Raw genomic sequence first — 25705 nt, 5'->3', positions numbered from 1 at the left:
TTCTTAAGCTTTTCACCTCTATGAATGTTATACATGATTCTGTTTTTAACTAATCTTTTACATCTTGTGAAATTACCATTGATCTTGGTTTGTCCTCTCTTGTGAATCCCATTCTTATGTGAGTCAGTTTGATTCGTTTCAAAATAGTGCATCGTTTATTCTCTCATTATCTCTACAAGAGTTTTTAGTCAAAGATTTATTCTTGAGGAATTACTAATGATTGAGTTGTCTTTCCTATGACTTTTATATTCATTTGGAGTCAATTGAAAGCTTGTTTGATGACTCATGCCTAGTGAATCTAGTTTGAACTACTTTGATTTAAGACCCTTTCTTGCATGGCTTGACTCCTTTTTAGTACATCTTAAACTTCTTGAATGTTCTTATGGGATGGGGATTTCAAGAACACTTTTGGAGTCTTGTTTTGGACTTTTTAAAGAAGTTTTGAATTCTCTTGTAAGAAGTTTTAAACGGAATTTATTTTCTGTTTCTTGATTTAGATTGAAACCATTGTTCAATATTGATGAAGTTAATTTAAAAATCGGCATGCGCTATTTTAAATGAGGTTTTGGAAAGTTTCCTTGTTTAGTGGAAACCGGTTTGTTTGTAACGCACCACTTGTTTCCTTACCAGATTGTAAGCAAATTTTTATCTCGGAGTTTCTTTTCTAAAAAGAGTTTAACTTCCTCTTTCGTACTTGCTATAAATGTTATACATGCTTGTTTGAATATGAAGTTTTGAGAATTTTGAACAAGCATCTGATTATTTCCGAGTTTTTATGAACTGCTTTTGGTTAAGTTGTGCATTTAATTATCTTTCTAAAATATTTGAGGAAATATTTTAGCTCTTAGCCAAAGTTGTGTGCATTTGTTTTTGGAACTCTACAAAATCTACTTCAACATGGAATTGTATTGAAGTAAAGCCACATTTATGCTTTTGTTACTCTCTTGAAGGACATTTGTTGCTTAACTTTTCTTTTAGACTGCGAGGTGATTTTCCTGCAAGTTTTCGATTCTTTTAAGAACAATGTATTCAGAAGTATTTTTAATCATGCCCTTGAGTTTTGTGAGCTTTGCCTTGGGTTTGAGATATTCTCTTTTGTAAACCTCATACTTCATCGACTCAGTTTGAGTTTATTTCAAGATGATGCGCTGGTTATCTTCTTGTTGATCCTATTGAACTTCTTTGATCTAAGGGTTATCTTTGAAGTTGTCAATTGAATTATGTCTAGCAAACTTTATTGCTTGAACATCCATGTTTATCTGGGATTGGATATATTCTTTCAAATCTATGACTATTGTCTTTGACATCCGTCTCTCCTTTCTAAGATCTCATATTCTTCTGAGTAGACTCGAGAATTGTTTTGGTATCACGTGCGACTTATAGACGTAGTAACGCGATGCGTTAGTTCTTTAAGACGTGATATGTATATATGGAAGGTAAAGCGGTAGGTGTGTAACGTTATGATGAGTTGTGGGTGTTTTATCCCTTGCAAACGAGCTTGCGGGTGTTAGGCTTATGTTTGGCTATGAGGTTGAAAAGTGTTTGACGGAGTTGGAAAGTTGAAGCCTTGAGGTGGATATGAGATTAGTGTGCGGAGGTTGAGCACGTCGTTTTAACTCCATCCTGTTTGATAGCCTTTGATGCCTTGCCCTTCTATCACATGATTGGCCCATGTTATCTTTTGCATTGAGCCTACCTTGTAACGTTTGCTTTGCAATCACACTCCTACCTTTACATCCTTATGCTTATGACAATCAAAGTATTTGAAAATCGTATATATGATTATATTTTCAGATATTTTTGCTTCTTCCTTAAATGTGTTCAAAGGTGAACTGTTATGGAATTTCTTTCGTTTTGTATCAATTTTCGAGGGCGAAAATTTTTAAAAAGGTGGGTAGAATGTAAGACCCAGAATCTTTGAAAAGTCTTATTATGATCAAGTCTCAAATCCTACAGTTATTTATAGCCTTAATTTCAGAGATTATTTTATTAAAGATAATTAAGGCAAGTTTTGATTTATTGGATTTGAGATAAGTTATGATTATTATCCAATTTTATAATTATTGGGTTATTTTCTATATTTAAATTATAAAGTTGATAGTTATGAAATAATAAGGATTTTATATGATTTGGATTAGATAAATAATATTTTAAATATTATTACTGCTATTTTGAAAAAATGAAGAAATTAAGTATATTATTTCTAATTTTTAGATTTGGGCATTTTATTGAAAATAATTTGTGAAATTGATGAGCAAATAGTATTTTCTATGTACAAATAGTGTTGGGTTTAATTTGGGTTTCAATTACTATATTATTCCCAATTTTATGTGAAATTACCAATATGCCCCTAACCCTAATTATTTTGAAAAAGAAATGAAACCCTAAAAACCCTACCCGGTTCCCCTGACCCGGTTTCCCCAAACTGCTACAGCCCCTCCATTCTAACAAGCAGCGGTAATACACAGCTTTGCTTTGATTTCCATGAAAGAAAGAAACAAAGAGAAAGAGAGATCTGATAGGAGAAGGAGATCCGGAAGGGAGGAAGAGCACCGGGGAAGCAGCAGCTCACCGGCCAGCCGCATTCTGCCACCACGTCCGGCTCCTCGTCGTCGCGCTACCGATTTGCCACCGATTCAGTCATCCGCACCGTCGTCCTTGCCGCGAGTCCAGCGCCGTCGTTGCTATCTTTGCACGAGGAGAGGTAGAGGCTAGCAGTGGAGGGCGGCGCATGAGAGGGAGTTCGTGCCTCACCGCCGTCACCCAATGGGGCCACGGACTGCGCCGGTCGCCGCCGCATCGCGTCGAGGAGGAAGGCTGAGACTGAGCGCCGCTGGGAGGGAGGACGACGCGAGCTGGAGGTCCGGTCACCGTGGTGTTATGGAGCAGACAGAACCGCGCCACGCTGTTGGGGTTCTCACTGTCGCCGGAAAAGAATTCAGGCCGCCGCAGGTGTCATGGTCGGAGAAGGAAGCTGTGTCCCTGTGTCCTGACCGCCGGGAGTGGTTCTGCGACTTCCGGGATCACCGCCGGAGCTCCGGGCTGAGCTTCTGCCACTTGAGACCCTACTGCCACCGTGTTCCACTGCCGGTAAGTTCTTTGAGTTTGGTTTCTGTTCTGTTGGAATTCCGGAAAGGTTGTTAACGCCGCGTGGTTGTTACAGTTACCGTCACCGGTGTTTTTGCTCGCGATTGTCACTTGGGGTTACTGACGGAGCCCACTGCCGGTTTGATAGGGAGCTGCGGCTGCTTCGTTTTGTTATTTCAGTGAGTATTTCGATTTTCGAAAGCCCTGCGTTTGTGCTCTGTTCCGTGTAATAAAGTATTTGCGATGTCAATGGTTTTAGGAGTTAGAATCCGGTTTGCTTATGCCACTTGTAGCTGTTTCTGCTTTCGAGAGAGCAAGCCGAGTCGGGTTCTGATTGCCGGTGATTTCGGGCAGAGCAAAAAGAGTTCTGTTGACACGCTTGGGTTAAGTTTTGCTTGCCGAGGTAGGGGCGCTTTCCAAAAACTATAGTTTATTATTGGAATTATTACATATGGGTACTGATGTGAGATATTGTGTATTTGGTGATTGTATCTGCCTTATGTATTATTTGATTGACTCGAATGACTATGGATGTTGGTTTGGCCGAATTGTTGTGTGGCTTGTGAAATGTAATGTTTGAAGTTGATTCTTTAAAGATTTGAAATGAGTTTAATCCGTTGAGGATTGGTTTGAATTGAGTCAATTATTTTGATGATGTGGAAGATAGAATACTCTTGAAATTCAGCCTGTGTTGCTTTAATTGATTTGGTTTTGATAAATGATTTATTGCTGAACCGATTCTTTAAAGCTTTGGAAATGAGTTAAATCGGTTGATATTGAGTTGATTTTTGAAATGGCTTCCTTGAGATATGCCACTGAGGCGACTGTTGGATTTAGCTTGCTTTTGAATTGATTTCTGGTTTTGAGCTGTTGAAAAGGAATGAGAAACGGTTTAGTTGGGACCCGAACCGGGTGGCAAAAGTCCAAGTTTTAGGGGAGGTGCTGCCGAAATTTCTATAGAACCCGAGTCCTTATTTGAAATGTTAATTGGGGAATTTTGAGTTTAATGCCTTTCCTATCTATTTTGAAGATTGTGAAATTATGGCTTCTTTATTACCTTTACTTAGAACAATTAAGAAAGCAATGAAGTTATGCTTTGAAAGAATTATTGAAAAGAGAATCATGATTTATCCTTATTTTCCAAGAAGAACAGTATGTCTTTGGGTACAAGTCATTTGAAAGAGAATTTTGCTTTGAGGCTGTTTTAAAAGGTAAAACGGGTTTATGTTTTTCTCTATTAAACACAAAGATTGTCCCTTGGGAGAGTTTTCGTGATTTTAAAAGGAATTGGATTTCGATTGATGAGCCTCATTATTTTGACGTTTTAAATAAGGTTCAAAGTATCTTTTGAACTCTAGTTTAACACAACAAAAATGATTCTCTTATCAGTTTGAAACGCTTCAGATTTAATTATGGAATTGAAGCCGGTTTTGTTTAAGTAAAGGAAATGGTTTTGAAAGAAGTAAAGGTTATGTGACTCGGTTTGGCTTAGATCCTATTTTCTTACTCAAATCAGAAAGCCAATGTTTTAATGATTTTAAATGATTTTGGCGAAATGAGATATGTTATTCTCCCCTAAAGATTTGGGACTCTGCCGAGAAACTTTGTTATAAAATCCCATTGTTGAATGGATGATTTTGAGTGTTTCCAAAAAGAATCTTTAACTTGCCATGGTTATGGAAGTTTGGAAAGAGGATGCCGAGAGTGGCATTGTTTTCAAAGGGGAATTTACCTTGAGTAAAAGTGGCTTATGAGCCTAAAATGATTTGAGAAATGAGATCTTTAAAGCCAAGGCTGAAAAGAGTTGAAACTCGATTTCAAAGTGAAATGAATTGAGGAAATGATTTATGGCTTAAATGCCGACTTTATGAATTTAATGATGTTGAATGGTGGAAGTGCTGTTTTGTTGTGAGCCGGAATGGCTGTGTATGATTATACATATTGGTTGGTTTTGGATTGAACCGTGAGCCGGAATGGCTGTGTATGATATGAATATTGGCTGGTTCTGGACTGAACCGTGAGCCGGATGGCTGAGATGGATGTTGATCCATGGATGAGATTGAATGCATGTTTATGTTGAATCATTGATAAATGTGAATGTTGCACTTCCACTATCTGAGATACGAGTTTCCCTGGGTAGTAGCAGTGGCTAGCCACCACGTGCTCCAGGTCGAGACTTGATACTCTGTTGACCCTATGTCGTAAGTGTGGCCGGGCACTGTGAAAGGCCCGGATGAGCTCGCCCCCATAAATATTCACCAGTGATGGTGATGGATAAATATTCACCAGTGATGGTAATGGATAAATATTCACCAGTGAGGGTGATGGATATGGATCATGATTATGATCAAGTTTATGATGAGTATAACTCGAGTTGGGGATGCACGACAGAGGGACAGTCCAATGGTTAGCTACCAGGACTTGTCGGGTTGGCTTTATAACCGACAGATGATATCATCAGCCACTAGGGACAGGCATGCATCATATGCATTTGTGTGACATTGGTTGGGTGTGCATATTATACTTGGTTTGCCTATGTGATTAATTGCTAATTGTTTTACTTGTAATAACTGTTTGTTTGTGCTTGAACTTTCTATCTGTGTTTGCATTTGTGACTCTGTTGGATTGTGGTGATTGGTTGCTGGTTGGATTGTTTGGGCCTAGGGCCGTGGTTGGAATAAGATGAACTGATGGTTGATTTCGGTTTTGTGTTTCTGGTTTGGAATAAAATATGAAAGGCTATTTTGGTTTCGCTTAGATAAACCGCTGTGAAAGGCTTTTGAGTTTTTGAGAATTGAACGGTTCTTCTTTCCGAAAAGATTTTCGACTTTACTTTCATTGTAAACCGTTGTTTTTGAAAAGAGGCATAAGACGGTTATGAATCACTGGTGCGATTATCTTCATGTATCCTATTACAGTAATTCCCAAAGACCCTCTACTGAGAACCCTTTCGAGGATGATGTTCTCACCCCCCTACATTTTTCCCCTTTCAGGATATGGGCGCAGAAGTTACGAAGAGCTTATTTAATTGTTGTTGTGATGCTCTGTATTGTTTTAGTTATGATTTATTGTACCCTCGCCTTTATCTTGATATAACCTGTAAGAGGGATAGGAATTGTATTGGATTATGTTTGTAATATTACTTATATATATATGTATGTATATATGTGGATGTACTCTTTATGAGTTTTTGTAAGTTGTATGGTATTTATGGATGTACGTTATCGAACGAAAGTATTTTTTGGGAGCGGCATTGCGGTTTAAAGTTTTAAACAGGCTCATATTTTAGTATTAAATAGTATAAGTGTCGTCGTAATGTCCGAGCTATCAGAGTTACGCAGCCGGAAGCGTGAGCTTTGGTAGTTAGGGTGTTACACAATATTTCCTTCAGGATCCTCAAAGAAATTAGATACATCATAATAAGTGGTGGAATTTTCATCATTTGAAACAAAAATTTGTTTCCTTTCCTTTATCATCCTTTTTCCAAGGATGCTTGATAAAGTTCAACTAGGTGTCTTGGAGTATGATAGGTACGTGACAATGGCCCTTTCCACCACAATGGAAGCATTTATCCTCAATTGATATACTTTACCCATTGTTTCTTTCTTTGTCCCACTTTTAATGAGATCCTCTCTTTTGAACATAATTCCTTTTTCCTTCTATAATTTCTCTTGTTACTAAAACCTTGTCATTTACCTCTTCTGGGGTAGTTTACCGCATTTATTTCAGGAAATGGGGCGGCGCCAACTAGGCGCGCTTCATGATTCTTTTAAGAGTAACTCATTGTTGCACTCAACAATAAGAAGGCAAGAAATTAGCTCAAAAAATTTTTTTAAATCTTTTTTCTCAATTGCTACTGCAGGAGCACATTCGAGGCATGGAAGGTAGAGAAAGTTTTTCCTAACATATCGGGCTTGAGAAAGTATCATATGATTGTACCTTTCTTCAAGGTCTTTCCACAGATCTACAGGATCTTTTAATGTAAGATATTCATTTTTCAATCATACGTCAAGATGATGACGAAGAAAAATTATGCCTTTGGCTATATCCTTCTGGGATGTATTATTTTCAGCCTTAATGGTATCTTCAAGATCCATTGAATCAAGATGGATTTTAGCATCTAGTATCCATGGTAAATAATTGTTTCCATATATATCAAGAGCATTAAATTCAAGATGAGAGAGTTTCGACATAATAAAAATTTGTTACCTGGAGTATTCCTAAAATTTGATCAGAGTCTCGTGCTGATAACGTGTTGAAAAATAAATAAAAGATATATTGAATATAAAATAAAGATGTGTAAATAGAAGACTCTAATATTAATATAATTAGCTCAATAGAAATTATTCATATATTTATAAGTAGTAACAAAAGAAAGAGAGAAAGAGAAACTGCTCATAGAGAATAAAAAGAGAGAAAGATATTTTTAGTAATATAAAGGGAGAGAGAGAATTTTATTATTGCTGCTGTTGTTGTACATCAATACTACTGGAGATCTCACTATTTATAGAGGTAAAGTATTGACTATTCTAAACTTCATTTAATTTCAGTTTGGCTTGGGAGCTTCATATTTTCATAGGGAAAAAACAACCATCCATATAATAAATAGGCATCCACCTCATTTGTGATTTGTGCTTATCACAACAAATACTATTACGAAATAGTTAACTCTTTTGGTAGTTTTTTACGCCATTAAAAATCATTTTAAGCAACTAACGTAATAAAATATTTTTTTAATTTAGTTTTGGTTTGTTTGTTTGTTCTTTTGAGTAGAATCTTATTATTAGTCTTGTTACATATTTAAATTTTTTTAGCAACTAAGTCTAATCAAGTTAGTTTAAATTTAACAAAAATCAATTTTATTAGTGAAAATGTATGTACACACTTCAACAATTTCTCCGATGTCTCTTCTTCGTTTTTCGCGTTCTTTTTTCTATTTTGTATTTCTTCTTTTTCGTATGTTTTCTTCTCATCATCATTTTTTTTGTTGCTGCTATTGTTGCTATGTTTTTGTTTCTTTTCTTTCTTCTCTTTCTGGTGATTCTGCAGCATTGTATTTTTTCTTTTTTTTTTATTTGATTTTTTTGTTTTCATTCTTTTTAAAAGGGTAAAATAAAAAAAATTATGAAAAAAAAGAAAACGATGAATTTTTTTAATGTGACACCAAAATCTCTTAATTTTAATATCGAAATTTCTTAATCATGACCCAAGTTTTTGTTAAGAGGATGAAACAATAATTATGAGAGTGTGAAAGAAGAAGACGATGAAGACGACGACGATGAAAAAGAGGAAGAGTAGAAATGAAAGTTTTGAATTGTGCAGAAAAATAACATCAAATTTTTTTAACTTTTTAACTTTGACACCGACATTTTGCTACAAAAACATATAAATGTATTCTTTAATAATGTTGCACTTTTTTTTTTGTTGCTCTTACTTTTTTTTAGGAGTATTGCTTCTTACATTAGACTTGAATGAACATGTTCTTCTACTTTTATGTTCCTTTTTTTCTTTCTCTGTCCGTGAGTGGGTAAGTAAGGATATAGTATATGGGTTTAATTTGAGAATTAGGGTTAGAGTGAGAAAAAAAAGAGACAAGAATAGTATAAAGATTTTAATAAAATTATAAGATAGAGTAATAATTTAAAATTAAATGTATTATAATAAAATTATTTTAAGAATATATAAAATATTTATTTATTAATTTATAAATTAATTTAAAGTAATTATTTTAATTTAAAATTAAAAATAATATAATAAATATTTTTTTATTTTATAAAATTAATTACAAAATTTTTATTATTCAAATCAAAATATCTAATTTCTATTATTTTTCAAATTAAAATTTTAAATATGTAAAATATATAATTATAAAAATTATATAAGAGTTTTAATTTATTTAAATTCAAATTATCAAAAATTAATTTAATTAATTACCTATAATAATTTATGAAAAATAAAGTATTGAACAAATAAAATAAATTTTGAGTAACTCAGATGACTCTCTTTATTGACGTCGCCCTCATTTTCTTCTCTCTCTTTTTCTATGGTAACGACATCAATTTTCTTCTTTGTTGACATTGTCCTCTTCTCCTCCTTCAATCGCTCTTCTCTTTTCTTTATTCTTTTCTTCATTCTCTGCTTTTCTTTCTTTGTTTATTTGTCTTCGTCCTCTCTATTTCATGTGTGTTAATAAAATTAGGAGATTAGAACTAAATTTTAGAAGAAATGGATAGCTTAAAAATTTTAACAAAAAATAAAAAAACTCAAATTTCAGCTTCATCTTATTTTTTAATCACTTAAATTTTAAATTCCAAATTATACACAATGCTTTATTATTAGAAGAATTACTCATAAACTCTAACTAATGTAAAATATGTTGAACTTTTGCAATAAGACACTTTTTCGTTACAAAACATATTGAACTTTTGCGATAAAATAATATTTTGTTAAAAAATATTTTAAACATTTGTAACAAAACACTTTTTGGTACAAAATATTTTAAACTTTTGTAACAAAATGACATTTCGTTACAAAAAATAATACATTTTGTAACAATAGTTAACTCTAGTTACGAAAAATAATTTTTAAAAATTTTAAATTTTGATACAAAAATTTTGTTACAAATACTCCATTTTCTTGTAGTGACTATCACTACAAGAAAAATACTGAGTACTATGAGATTTATCGTCGGAATTACCGTTAAAAATAATCGGACGGTATAAACCTCAGCAGTAAATGTTTACCGTCGGATTCTCCGACAGAATGTACTGAATACGAAAACGGATCGTGTTGAGCGTTACCGTCGAAAATTTCTGACGGTAACATTTGGCACCACATCATTCCCACTCCCGCCATGTTACCCTTGGATTCATCCGACGGTAATGCCAACGAAAATATATTTTTAAAAATAATGTTACTGTCGAAATATTTCGATGATAGCCTTCTTTATTATCTATTTTGTCAATCTATAGTATACCTTGATAATTAACCATTAAAATAGTACTTTAAACCTGATGTGAAGCACAAAAAATATAAATTACAAATACGGAATGATGGTAACAAAAATATCTAAAACAATGCTAACAATTTTAGAATCATGGAACTATGTTTACAGTCACTGAAATATATATTACAAATACAATTAGATTTTTAAAGAAATACATATTACAAAACAATATTTACACTAACTCTAATCAGATTCATTATCTTCTTTCTTTAGTTCATTATCCTCCTCTTCTAATATAGTTTTCTGATTACATCGAACTCGTCTTCCTCTTCTTCATCACCATTGACCCCGTCTTCTTCTTGAAAATTGTCGTCCTGTGGTGGAAGTGCATGGGCATCTAGTCCAAGGTCAATGATGTCATCATCTATAATAGCAGACCTAAGGGTGATAGGATCACCGGTATCAACTACCGTTCTCGTAGGAGTAGGATTGTCAATCTGGTAAGGTTGTTGACTCACTGTCCTATCATCAGACTTGATACGGCCTCTTGGCTTAGTCTTAATCACAACCACCTAACTAGGCTTGCATGAACCTGGATAAGACAAATAGTATACCTGTCGTATATTTTGAGGTAGATTAAAAGGATTGTAATGCCTATATTTCCTAGTTACATTAACTTCAATGATATTGTAAGAACCGGAATTAATTAATCATTTAATTAAAATAAAATAAAAATATAATTTAATTGTTTGAAATAAGTTGAAAATGATAAGAAATATTAAAATAGAAAATTTAATGAAGAAAATAGAATTTAATATAAAAATCTGATTTATCGCGTAAAAGCGGTACCAGCTTAAATTGGACCGGCACTATAATTGAGAAAATAAATTTAATTATGAGTGAATAAATTTAGAAAATTGAATTTATTAATTAGAATAGATGAAAATAATTTAGAATTGAAAACCGGACACTGATTTTAAAGATTTTGACCAAAAGTTGTGCCAAACGAACTAAAAATGCTAACAAGTTGGACCGGGCCCAAGTTGGGCCCAAGCCCAACATATATATAAGCTAATTAGAGGCCAACCTAGCCTTATTATTCAGAAATTGAGGGAGAGTGGCGCTGAATGAGAAGAGAGGAGAAGAGCGATTGTGACACTATTCACTTCATCCTTCATTTGCTCATATCTTGAGCTACAGAGCTCCGAGTTGCGTACTTTTATGGCCAAGCGAAGCTCTTGCTGAGCCCATCATTTCTAGCCAAACAAAGTTGGTATGAACTCGAAATTCATGCTCCAGACAGATTTCACATTTTGGGTTTAATTATTGAGTGACTTTTGTGGTTTTGATTGTTTAGGTGATGATTAACCTTGGATTATTGTTGGATTTTGTCCCAATCCATAGTAGATAAGATAAGAATACTCTTAACCCTTGTAGTTTGTCATATTTGTGAACCCTAGGATTGATTTTGTTATATTGATGGATATAGTTTGAATTATTGTTGATTGGAGTTGAATTGAAGAATTGATGCACTTGGAATTAAGATTTTGGAGCTGTAGTTTTGTAAAACTTACTTGGAGGTCATTTGGTGATTTTGTGCTTGTGTGTGAATTGGCCAAGATATGGTTTCGGTTTTCTTTAGTTAATATGTAATGTTTCATGAAACTTAGGCTAGTAGCCCTTAAGACAGGATTGAACGATTGGGTATACACTTGGTTGGACTAATCCCTTTCAAGTCACTAATGGTCCACCCAAGAGCTGTTTTATGGCTCCTGAGCATTGAAATAAGCGCCTCTTCCTCTTCAGGCTTCAGGGAAGAGCTAATTATCACTGGATAGGAATCATTTTCACCCAGAAACACATATTTCAGAGAAAGAGGTAAAGGTTTTAGCTCAAGCTTGGGGGCTTCCTCCTCTGCTTTAGGCATGTAAACCACAGCCTTCTGGGGTGGTGAATCATCAACTTCTATTAATTCATACTCAGAAATAGAATCCAGGATGTCATCAAGTACCTCAACTTCCAGTACCTCTTGGACAAGTGGTTCAATAACATCTATTTTCATACACCCTTCAGAATCATTAGGGTGCTTGAGAGTTTCAAAAACATTAAGGACCACCTATTCTTCATTGACCCTCAGGGTTAATTCACCCTTTTGCACATCAATCAGAACTCTACCTGTAGCTAAAAAGGGTCTACCAAGTATAATAGAGGATTTTACCTCCTCTTCTATGTCTAATATAACAAAGTCAACAGGAAAAATAAATGGTCCTACTTTAACAAGTAAATCATCAACAACTCCCACAGGTAATTTAATAGAAAGATCAGCAAGTTGAAGAGAAATACGAGTGGGTTTTACCTCCTCAATTTGAAACTTTTTCATCACTGAAAGTGGCATTAAATTGATGCTAGCTCCAAGATCACATAAAGCTCTCTAAATGGTGACATCTCCAATGGTGCAAGGAATGACAAAGCTCCCTGGGTCTGGCATCTTCTCAGGAAGGTTGTGTTGAATAATGGCACTACATTCCTTGGTTAACACCACTGTCTCTTGTTCCTTCCAATTCCTCTTGTGGGTCAATAACTCTTTCATAAATTTAGCATAGAGAGGTATTTGCTCTAGGGCCTCTGCAAAAGGAATGTTGATATGTAGCTTCTTGAAGACATCTAAAAATTTAGAAAACTGCTTTTCTTTGGAAGCCTTCTGAAGCCTCTGAGGATATGACATCTTTGACTTGTATTCAGGAGCCTTTGGCAAGGTAGGATAAGTGTCAAGAGATTCAAGAAAAGGGTTGTCTGCACGTTTTGGAGGGGCGTGCTCCACTTCTCCCTTCTTCTCCTCTGGAGCTTCCTTTTCAACTAGCTCTTCATTGGTCTTGGTCTCAGAGCCAGCTACTTTACCACTTCTCAATTGAATAACCTTGCAATCTTCTCTTGGGTTTACCACTGTATCACCTGAAAATGTACTTGTAGACCTTTCAAGTATTTGCTTGCTCAGTTGGCCCATTTGCACTTCCAAATTTCTAATGGAGGCTCTGGTTTCCTGCATAAAACTCCTCATCATCTCCCAATTAGAATCTTCTTGGGACTTAGAGTTTGCCTGCTGAGGTGGTTGTTGCTACTAAGACTGAAATTGGCGGTTATTGTAATTGTTCTGTTGAAAGTCGCCCTGAGAATTATTGTTGAAGTTCTGAGGTCTCTGAGGTTGGTCCCTCCATCCAAAATTTGGATGATTTTTCCACCCCTGATTGTATATCTTAGAATATGGATCATTGTTGGGATTCTTAGGACCACTCCCCATGTAGTTGACCTGTTCAGAAGAGGATTGAGCATAATCATAATTATCATTCTGTACAAAATTACCTGCCATGTCATAGGCGGCCTCTTGAGGTGGATTTTGGGTGTTGATAGCCAATACTTACATGCCACTCATCTGCTGAGTAAGTAGATTTATTTGCTGAGACATAAGCTTGTTCTGAGCAAGAAGAGCATTAAGAGCTTCTACTTCCATAACACTTTTCTTCTGAGGAGCCTCAGAGTTCACAGGATTCCTGTTAGATGAATATAAATATTGGTTGCTAGCAACCAATTCAATAAGCTCAATAGTCTCCTCTGGGGTCTTCTTCTTGTGCAATGAACTGCCTGTAGAAGTATCTAAGCTCATCTTGGACATCTCACCCAAACCTTCATAAAAGATATCTAGTTGGGTCCATTTGGAGAACATGTCCGGAGGACATTGCCTGGTCAGTAGCTTGTATCTCTCCCAAGCTTCATAAAGAGTTTCACCCTCCTTTTGCCTGAAAGTCTGAACCTCCAACCTAAGCTTAGTCAACTTCTTTGGTGGGAAAAATTTAATAAGAAACTCAGTAACAACCTTGTCCCAAGTATTCAAACTCTCCTTTGGTTGGGAATCTAGCCATAGCTTTGCTTTATCCCTCAGAGCAAATGGGAAGAGCATGAGTCTGTACACCTCTGGGTTCACTCCATTTGTCTTTATAGTATCACAAATCTGCAGAAAATCGGATATAAATTGATTTGGATCTTCATGAGGAAGTCCATGATACTGGCAATTTTATTGCACCAGGGTGACCAATTGTGGCTTCAACTCAAAGTTGTTCGCAGCTATGGGAGGCACCACAATACTTTTTCCATAAAGATCTGCAGTAGGAGCAGAATAAGAGCCAAGCACTCTCCTTTGTTGCTCATCCCCATTCGGATTTGCCACATTAGCATTAACAGCATTATTAAGATCCATAGTGGACTCTGCAGCCTTGTAAAGTCTTTCTTGTTGTAAACGTCGCCTACAAGTCCTTTCAGGTTCAGGATCAAAGTCTAACAGAGTTTCCTTGTCCCTGCTCCTGCTCATAAACAGATAGAAGACAAGAAGAGATGAGATTCTCTACGTCAGAGTGCAGAGAACTCCCAGTGAGGTAACCTATGTAAAATAATAAAATAAAAATACTAAATAAATAAATAAAAAATATTCGAAAATAATAACTGAAATTAAATAAAAAATTTTGAAAATTAACAGGAAAAATAAATAAGAAAATTAAAATAAATTTAACTAGATAACACCAAACTTAATTTCAGAAATTAAGGAAAAAAATATTAATACTATTATTAAAGAAAATTTCGAAAATACTAAGCCAAAATTTAAATAAAATTAAAACTAAAACGCCTAATCTAAACAATCAAACAACTGATAGTTGTTAATCACAGTCAATCCCCGGCAACGGCACCAAAAACTTGATGCGAATATTTCTAACCACAACTAATCAGCAAGTGCACCGGGTCGTACCAAGTAATACCTCAGGTGAGTGAGGGTTGATCCCACGAGGATTGATGGATCAAGCAACAATGATTGATTGATTGGCTTAGTTAGACAAACAGAAAAGAGTGTTTGAATATTCAAAGAGCATTAAACAATCGTTCAGAAATTAAAATAGTAAAGTAAATGAGTTGGGAATAAAATATGGAGAAAGCAGTTAAGGTTTCAGAGTTATCTATTTTTCCAGATTAACTTTTCTTACTAACTATTTTAATCATGCAGGCTTCAATTTATGGCAACTATATGTGACTAGACCCTAATTCCTTAGACCTTTCTAGTCTCCTCTAAAATTTATCAACAGCCAATTCCTTGGTCAATTAATTCCAATTAGGGGGTGAAGTTCAATTCTAGTTATATGCCACAAAAATCCTAATTACCCAAATATAAGAGGATTATATGTCACGTATCCCGTTAAATCCAGATAATTAAAATTTAGGAGAATATGTTTTCAAGCGGTTGTTCAAGTAAAGAGTTTTTCCAAGTTATACAAGAACTCAAGTAGAAAGAGAGTCATACTTCCATTCCACCCAAATTCATAAGATAAAGAGCGAAAATAATTCTTAAATTATAAATCCATACATGAATTAAAATAGAAAAAGCAATAAAATCAATCCATACAAATAGACAGAGCTCCTAACCTTAACAATGGAGGATTAGTTGCTCATAGTTCAGAGAAGAAAATAAGGATTCTGATAAAATGTATTTTGGTAGTCTGGAGTGGAATCCCCTTGTGGAATAATTCCAATCCCCTTTTATATCTAATCCTAATAAATTTAAAATCTAATTTCTAAAATAAAAATAATATCTTTTCCTAAAAATAATATTTGAATTTAAATCAGAATTAATTTAATAATCAACAAGTCTTCAGTTGATGGATAGGAACCACTTGTTTCGTCCATTCTGCAGCTTCTAATCTATGTTTTCTGGGCTGGAAACTGGGTCAAAACAGCCCAGAAATCGCCCCCAACATTTTCTGCACGTGGCGCATGTCACGCGTACGCGTCAGTCACGCGTACGCGTCGATGGTCTTCTTCGCGTGTCATGCATACGCGTCGCCGTGCAAATCTTCAAATCACGCGTACGCCTCAGTCACGCGCACGTGTCGCCCTGGAAAGCTCCAAATCACGCGTAGGCGTCAGTCACGGGTACGCGTCGCTCCTTGCTGGTATCTCCTTTAATTCTTTTGCTGCAGAAACTCCATCAAATCCAGCCGAATGCTACTTAAAATAAACAAAATTGCACAAGACTCAAAGTAGCATCCATAGTGGCTAAAAGATAATTAATTCTTAATTAAACTCAACAAATTAAATGCAAATTCACTAGGAAAAGATAGAAAAGATGCTCACGCATCAATATAAAATTATGATTTATATTGTGAATAACTCGAGTTGGGGATGCACGACAGAAGGACTGTCCAATGGTTAGCTACCAGGACTTGTCGGGTTGACTTTTAACCCACAGATGAGACTCATCACCCACTAGAAAAGGCATGCATCATATGCATTATATGTGATTTGTTTGTAATGCCTAATTGATTGCATCATTACTTGCTAATTTCCTAATTGTCTTGCTTACTTTCTACTTGTGCATTTCGTGTGTGATATACTTGTGTTTGCATACCTTTACTATTGGCGGTTGGGAGATTTGTAGGACTTGAATAGGGGATATTTAGTTAGATTGAAGATCCTTAAGTTAGTTGCTTACTTTCACTTTCTCATGGTTTAATTACATTTATACGCTTTGATTATAACTGGAAGTTCTAGGATTGCCTTCGGCTTTCCCAGGACATTACATGTTAGATATTTGGGCACTATTACCATGTTGAGAACCTCCGGTTCTCATCCATGCGTATTTTGTGGTTTTCAGATGCAGGACGTGAGGCTCCTCGCTGATACATGTTGGAGACTTTTATTTTGGCGAAGATCCTTAGTTCTCGGAATTTTATTTTGATCTTATATACTTGCTTAGATACTTATATTCTCCACTGTTTATATATATTTTGTATTAACTCCTCTTAGAAGTTATTTTGGAGAAACGGATTTTGTATTTTGCCTTTTGGGGTCTTTTGGGTTTTCCTACTATATATGTATGCATACTTATATGTTCGGACCGATTATCTTCGCAAGCTGAGTCCTGAGTCTTGATATCTGTATTTTGGCACTCGCTTGTACATTTCATCGTGTTAGTTTATCCTATATCTGTTCGTTTACGTTATCGATCGGAGTGTTGCGCTTTTCGATTTAACGATTTTGATTTACTCCTTTTCTTCAAAGGCTCCTAGTTACAAACTTTTTTATACTACTATACGTATTAGATTTTATTTTTAGAGGTCGTAATGCATCGTTACCTCTATTTTATGATTTAAGTATAAGACTTTGTGTGATAGGGTGTTACAAAAAACATAATGATAGTGATGTCGTTGTCACAATTGCAACAAAGGATAAATAAAAAGACTAAAGGAGCAACAAAAATATAAACAAAACTTAATTTTGATAGAGTCTGAAGCAACAATTTTAAATAAAGACTAAAAGAAGATATCAAAATATCATGCTAAAATTTATGATAATAACTCAAGAATAAATATCAAAGTAAATAATTATAAAATCATTTGAAATGTATCTTGATAGAATATTAATATATAATATTTTAAATATGTTCTAATAATTATATAAAAATATATATAATATTCATAAAAAAATAATTATACAACCATAATAAAAAAAATATTAAAAGACTATTAGAATTTATAGCGATTATTTTTAGTCATTAATCAAATTCTTTTAATTTAGTAATTTAATAACATATTTTAACTCACACATTTAAATATTAATGATTAATTAATAACTAAAATAATAAATTTTAATAATTTTCTACCATTTCTCTTTAAAAAAAGTTTGATTATCATCCACTTTTGAGCATGCGTAACATAACACACCTCTTACAAACTGAAAATAAAAAAAGTAGAAGAAAATGGGGAGATTGAGTGAATATTTTCGGGAAAAAGGAGCAACATAGTAAACAGACACGGACACACTAACTAAAAAACAGTATAGAAGAGGAGAAAGAATATCTCACAAGACTCTCAATATCATTCCTTGCCATAAAATAAGGCACAATCACACACCCCTTTCCCTCCCTTCCTTCTCATACTTTACTATAAATATATAAATATCTATGCACATATAATAAAACTCTCATAAGTCATAACTCTTCTGTTTCCTGGTTATAACTTCTTCAGTTCCTTCCTATGGCGACTACATACTCTTTTCTTTCATCATCATGGTCATGGATGTTGTTGTTGTTCTTCTTGTTGCTGTTTCTGAATATGCAGGGTAAAGCGTCGAGGCTGAACTCGTTCTATGACTCGGTGATTCGGTTACCCTCCGAGTCAGAGTCAGCAGAAAATGATGAAGTTGGTGGTGGAACCCGATGGGCTGTTCTAGTAGCTGGTTCAAGTGGATACGGCAATTACAGGCACCAAGTGCGTGCTTTTAATTTGTTTCTTCCGCTTTTCTTCTTCTTCTTTCCTTCCTTAATCTTATGCATGTTTAATGCACACTACAGGCAGATGTGTGCCATGCGTATCAGTTGCTAATAAAAGGTGGACTCAAAGAAGAAAACATAGTTGTGTTCATGTATGATGACATAGCCAACAACGACTTGAATCCAAGGCCTGGAATCATCATCAACCATCCTCATGGTCAAGATGTCTACGCTGGCGTCCCCAAGGTAACTAAATTCAACTCTTAAATATAATATTGGATATTGCAAACTCAAATATCTTTTATCCTTTCACCCCACTTTCATCAGAAATTTAAACTCTGCAAATTTTCAAGAATTTATTTAGTAATTTTTTTTAAATCTACAAATTCATAATGAAAATTTTTAATGATTTATAAATTCGTAATGTTTCTCTTTTTTTTTTTTACGAAAATTATTTAGACTCTTTTTGGGTATTACTTCTACCGACGAAGAATTATAAAAATAGTGCAATTTTGTATGGTTTAAAATAGTCAAGCTAAGAAGATTAAGAATTCAACAGCTTAGTAGACATGTTCATCTTTTACTCACAAGTCCCGAGATTAAATCTTAAGAAAATGAAAAAAAAAAAAAAAAAGACTGACGATGAGAAAGCCAATTATGATTCATCATTGAGCCAATTAAATAATAAACTCTGGAAACAGAAAGCAAAGACAAGAATATAAAACTAGAAACACCCGAAGAAAACCCAATGCTACATACAATACAAGTGGGGGAACTGCATGCCGTTGATTAATTAAGATTTTGTCGACTTGTGACAAATCGTCAAATTGGCCCATTGGAAGTTTTGCCAAATTATATAATCTAAAAGGCCAAGTGTACTGTCAAGAGTTTTTGCAATTTTTCCTTTCCTGAAAATAATTTTCTCCTCTCGTCTTTAAGAAACAAGGCATGCCAACAAACAAATTAAATATGAGAGGTTCGCATGGTGCTAGTACTTATATTATTTAAACTATAAATTTATATGAAGTTGTTTTTATATAAAATTAATAATTAAAAATTATTGAATGATAATTTATTCAAATATATTAAATTATTTAATAATTTTTAACTATTAATTTTACATAAAAATAATTGAAAATAAGTTTTCACCATTATTTAAATGCTACTTTTTTTTGTGTCTATTTAAATACTAATGATGAATTGCTGGCAAGTAACCTTTTTCATTTGGAAAATAAATTAGTGCAACATGCGTGCACGGAGAACATAGAATTATATGGAAGTACTTTTGTTCTATGTAGGAAGGAACAACGAACAGAAGATATATTATGTGTATACACTAAAGTTTATGAACCATTACGATTTGATAATACGAATAACAATTTTTTAAAATGTCTTTGACATTATTGTTAAATACTTTAATTTCTTAAATATGAACCAAAAGGCCTTCCTTTAAAGTTTAAATGAGGTGTATCACAACATTCCTTAATTTTACCAACTAACCCAATTCTGAAAAACAAACAACTTCACTACCCCTAATTATTTTACCATATTTGGCACTGGGCGGAATTAATAAGAGGATTTGGGTATCCAAGTATCAATGGATGTGGAGTGACTTAAAGTCTAATAGAATTTGATTAGTGGAAAACATTTCGAAATCGTTATTGCGTTGTTGGAAAGGCAATTAATGTGGTGAGTCACGTCTAGTCAATGTTACATCAAAGTTGGGGTTCTCTGTTGATGATATTTTCTTTAAATAATTAGATTTAATAGGGCATTACTTGTTTACTTAGAATTAGAAAGCAACCTACATAGTTTAAAGTTTGTGGAGACAGTGACCATATTCATTATCAGAAAGTCAATTGACACAAATAAACAAATAAGTAATAAGTAATAACTAACTATTTTAGTATATTTAGAATAAAATATTTTTAAAATTGATTTGATTTGATGTAAAATAAATCAAAATAAATTAAAATGAAAAAAATTATTTAGAATTAATTATATAAAATAATTTTCTTAAAACTGATATGATAAATTGATTTTTATATTTTTATTCTTCATCTATTCCATTTTTTACTGCGAACAATAATCGTCATTGACCAGAGTTGAATTTCGACATTCTCGATCTTTTCTAACTCTTTTTTTATATTAATAGTTAAAGGATAAAAATGACATATTTTTAACATACTATTTCAATTCCATTATTATTATATTCTAAAGACAGATTTAGTAAATTAATTTGAATTGACCTCATTTTATTTCGTGTAGGATTACACAGGTGAGAACGTGACAACTCATAATTTATATGCGGTAATTCTTGGGGACAAGAGTAAGGTGAAAGGTGGAAGTGGCAAAGTAATAAACAGCAAACCTGATGATAGGATATTTATATATTATGCTGATCATGGAGGCCCAGGTGTTCTTGGTGCGTTAATCATCTCTTCCTTATTTTGCATTATAATTATAATACTAATCGTAATTTAATAACAAGCTTCTATATCATTCGAGTTCATCTATAATGATATGGGTTGTGTTTACTACTTTTTTTTCTTTGCTAAATTTGATATGAGAGAATAAAACTGGGCAAGGGGGAAAAATGTTTATTTTGCTAACATATAAATGTAACTTCCTATTCAACTATATAAAAAAGTTTATGCTATGTATAATTACTTTTAAGAATCAGAAACAAATGCAGCCTTAATCTAGCAAGTGGTATACATTGGTGGATTGGTGGTGTAGAAGTGATTGCAATTCATTGTCTCCCATTTGATTATAGGGATGCCAAACACTCCAAACCTTTATGCCATGGATTTTATTGATGTCTTGAAGAAGAAGCATGCATCTGGAGGTTACAAGAAGATGGTAATTAAAGATTTCATATATTGACTAAAATATGCTTACCATTACTAATCATCATGAATGTGCAATTAAGAATAATTATATGGTATGGTTGTGTAGGTTATATATGTGGAAGCTTGTGAAAGTGGGAGCATATTTGAGGGTATAATGCCAAAGGATATAAACATTTATGTGACAACTGCATCAAATGCTCAAGAGGCTAGTTGGGGAACTTATTGTCCTGGCATGGATCCTTCTCCTCCTCCTGAATACATCACTTGCCTTGGGGATTTGTATAGTGTTGCTTGGATGGAAGACAGGTACTAATACATAACATATGTTTCTTTTACATGTTATTTAAATTTCAACTTAATCCCTCAATCTAATTGTATGCAGTAAAATAATTTCTAAAATTTTAATTGCACCAATATCTCTACTATTGATAAAAGTACATTATATTATTTTTTGGTCATTTTTTATTAGTAATTTATTATTTTATTTTAGAGAATAACATGATTTACTTTTGACAAATTTAGGGACATAATTGATGCAATTAAAATTTTAAAAATTATTTCAGAATATAATACCAATTTTGGAATATAATTTTACTTTCGCTTTTTAAAAAAGCCTAAGAGCCAATAGAATTTGTTGATTTTGACTTGCATTTTTAGTTATCAATTTAATTCTTTTAGTTTAACAGTTTAACTTTATCCCATATTTTTAAACATTAATTGTTGATTAATTATTGGTTAAAAACAATAAATTCCATTGACCCTCTATCATTCTTGTTCGCTTTTTGATATAATTTTGTATCTATGCTTCTTGTCTTAATCTTATACCAAATTTATGACACTAGTGTGACATATATAGTATATTCGCCTATTGCGTTGTAGTCATCATGTAGGACAACTAGATTATCCCCTTTGTCTGTTGCATTAGACTGTGATGTTTAAAATGTAAATAAAAATAAATAAAAATGATAGGTTGATCATGTTGCCATCACCATGACCATCACCATCACCATAAAACATAGACATAAATTTAATTAAGTCGCAAAACTGAATTATGGCACTTGAATTCTCTGCAGTGAAAGTCACAATCTAAAGAGGGAATCGGTGCAACAACAATATCAATCGGTAAGATTAATTTTGACCATATAATAACAGTGCTTCGTTAAATGTTAGCATCAGCCATGAGCGAGAGGAATAATTAAATTAAAGAGGGGCTATATATTTTTGTTGAGCAGGTGAAGGAACGGACCTCAAATTTTAACAACTACGAGCTTGGTTCCCATGTGATGGAGTACGGTGATACACACGTCAAACCGGAGAAGCTTTATCTGTACCATGGTTTTGATCCTGCCACAGTCAACTTTCCTTCTCTTAATGCAATGTTAGGAGCACCCGTCGATGTTGTTCATCAGAGAGATGCAGACCTGTTCTTCATGTGGCAAATGGTACTCTTAGCATTTTCTCCTCAATCCGTTAACCACAATATTTTCTTTATTATTAAATCTCATCTCAATTTGGAATAAATAAACACTAGAGATCGCATTCTGATCAAATGGTTTTAAGTTTGATATCTTGAAATTGGACACTAATCTATAGTATTTGGTAAATGTCTTGAAACAGAATAAAAATATCAATTTTGATTGTTTAGATAGAGAAAAAATTAGTTAATTCTTCTTATAATTTTTAATTTTATATGAAACAGACATTAATTAACCTAAATATACGCTAAAATCAGTATAAAATATATGTTAGAATATAAAATATATATTAAAAATAAATTGAATAACATATTTTTACACAAATATACTACATATAACATTTTTGAACAAATATTTTATTTTTTATTAGTTTTTTTATTGATGTGCTATATTTTATAAATTTATTAAAAAATATAATTTTTAAAAAATTAATTAGTCAAATACCATATTTTTGTTAAAGTGACAATTAATTTATTATTTTATTTTAAATATAATTAATTACAGTAACATAAAAATAGTGGTATTTGAGTAATTAGTCTAAAAAAAAGTAACATTTTAGTATTAAGTTTTAAAAAATGACATATTGGTAAAAACATATATATATGGAACTTAACGTTCTTTTATCCTTTTCTTTCTCTTTTTGCCGAACGTTTTTTTTTTTTTTTTTTTTTGGCATGTTGGCTTTTCTAACGATTAATGGTTGCACTTGCATGTTGCTTCTCTAGCTAGCTACTTTGCTTAACTTGTACGTATAATTGGTTTTATTTGAATGCAGTACAAGAGATCAGAAGATGAACCAGAAAAGAAGAGCGAGATCATGAAGCAGATTGCAGAGACAACAAAGCACAGGAATCATTTAGACGGTAGCGTAAAATTGATCGGAGTATTTCTTTATGGTCCAGCAAAAAATTCAGTGCTAGAATCCGTGAGGGAGCCCGGTCTGCCCCTTGTTGACGATTGGACATGCTTAAAATCAATGGTAATAATTGATTACTCATCTTCTTCTACTTAAGTAACATTCATTCATTGATTATGTTAAAATCTTATAATATTAAATCTTTTTTTTTTCTCTAACACTTGATTAGGTTCGAGTGTTTGAAACTCACTGCGGATCGCTGACTCAGTATGGCATGAAACACATGCGAGCATTCGCCAACATTTGTAACAATGGCGTTTCTAAGGCCTCAATGGAGGAGGCTTGTATGGCAGCTTGTGGTGGCTATTATGCAGGGCGCTTACATCCATCAAACTTAGGTTATAGTGCATGATTTAGGATTATTGTACTCTACTCACACAAATCGGAAAGTATTTTTCAACCTTGTACAAAGATGTAATTTTCTATAAAAATAGTTAGAATAGTTTTAATGTAAAATATGAATCGAAATATAGTTTAATTGAATAATTTGTATAAATTATTATTATAAAATTACTTATTCTAAAAATTTTAAAGGATAAAAAGAGATACATGAAATTATATTTTTAATACGTTTTTTGATGTAAAATATTTTTATTTACGTAAATTTTTTATATAACTTTTTTTTTATTTTATACTAATTTTTTTTGGATCATCAATGATTAAAGTTTAAATTATAAAAATTCTAATATTATATCATAAAATTATTTCTTTCAAAAGTTTAACTTAATAAAAAAAAAAAAACTGCATAAATAACTATAATTTTAAAAATTACTTATCAAGTGAGTAGCAATCATTAGGTCATTGTTGATTATTTCATAATTTTGTACATAGATCAAGTGAGTTCATTCTTTTTTCCTTTGTGGTACAACTATAAATATGCTTGTATTAGGATGTATATTTTTCCAACACGAATTACTTTCTGTGAAAGTTTTTAATTTCTGCTACTTCAACTATTATTAGTATTTGGTATTATAGATATAGATAGAGCAACATATTTGGCGTCGCCTTTGGAGTCGTTGTGCCGAGTAAATATTCTGCTGAACTTTCTGGAACTCTGATATTCCACAAGGTATGGTTATTACACCTGGATGATCAAACCCATACACTTTCTCTGCCTTCTCTAGAAGCTTCCCAAGCAAAGGGTGGTTCAAGTGTGTAACGGGCACCAAAACTCGTTGCTTCTCTCCCTCCGATTCTCCAACATTAATTGCCATATGTCCCTTCGGTACTACCTCTATTGGGCTTAGGCCCAATTCAACATACCTGTTCTTTAAAGAGCTTCCAGGCCCAAGACAACGCACCCATTTCAACATCACATGCTTGGGGTTCATGCCTACAAGGTGCCTTTCTGACTTTCTCATCGACATCTAATTAATCCAACACACTTTTTGTTATTATGGAATCATATGAAAAAAGTTTTGTTTCGTTCCTCCCTGCAAATTATATGTGTATACTAAGTTAAGATATTATATGCAAATAAAAAATATTATTCATGATATGTTAAAATTCAGCCTCCAAATCAGTTGCTATATTAGGTATTTATCTATAAATATATATTATTTAATTTATTTTTAATATATATATATATATATATGTATATGTATGTATGTATATTTTATGTATTTTAACGTGCATTAAGTAAGAGTTTATATTATTAGCACATACCTCTCCCTTGGGTTAACAGCCGACGTAATGGCGTCCCCACTTTTCCATTGGAGAGAGATTTGATTCTCGTGGTTACACCGGGTTATTACTATCATATCATATTGAACTATAAGGGTTGAAGATATTGAATGGAATGAGAGAGTACGTTTGTCGTGTATGTGTGACAAATTTTTAGAGATGCTTTGATTATTTGATCATTAGTAGGGTTGCTCCTTTTAAAAGACTAAGAATGGTGTCGTTTTTGTCATGTGTTGGAGTGGTGGTGTAGGATTGTGTAAGTGGTGATGATTATATTAATGTGATTATAATTTGGTTAATTTAATTAGCAATAAGGTGATGTGCACAAAAGGAAGCACTAATGTGGCAAAACTTTTGAATAAGAACAACAGAAGTGTTCAATTTTGTCAAGCTGTCACATGTCTTCTTACGCAGACATGCCAAACTTGGAAATATTAT

General features: G+C 33.2%; 1 protein-coding gene and 1 pseudogene across 1 annotated transcript; one reads left to right on the top strand and one right to left on the bottom strand.

The window, feature by feature from the left end:
• Positions 1-17784: 17784 nt before the first annotated feature.
• Positions 17785-24110, top strand: BETA-VPE (beta vacuolar processing enzyme). Its single transcript, XM_016333464.3, has 9 exons — positions 17785-18339; positions 18423-18587; positions 20610-20766; positions 21118-21203; positions 21300-21499; positions 22267-22315; positions 22426-22635; positions 23444-23647; positions 23754-24110. Exons 1-9 carry the CDS (start codon positions 18106-18108, stop codon positions 23934-23936), a joined length of 1488 nt encoding a protein of 495 aa, XP_016188950.1. The 5' UTR covers positions 17785-18105; the 3' UTR covers positions 23937-24110.
• A 430-nt stretch (positions 24111-24540) lies between these two features.
• On the bottom strand, positions 24541-24951 carry LOC148576608 (auxin-responsive protein SAUR23 pseudogene; annotated as a pseudogene).
• Between the last annotated feature and the right edge of the window lie 754 nt (positions 24952-25705).

This window comes from Arachis ipaensis, chromosome B1, assembly GCF_059453495.1.
Source record: "Arachis ipaensis isolate K30076 ecotype BB chromosome B1, ASM5945349v1, whole genome shotgun sequence".
Taxonomy (NCBI): Eukaryota; Viridiplantae; Streptophyta; class Magnoliopsida; order Fabales; family Fabaceae; genus Arachis; species Arachis ipaensis.
The sequence above is the reverse complement of the archived record's forward strand: the minus strand, read 5'-3'. Positions and strand labels throughout refer to the sequence as shown.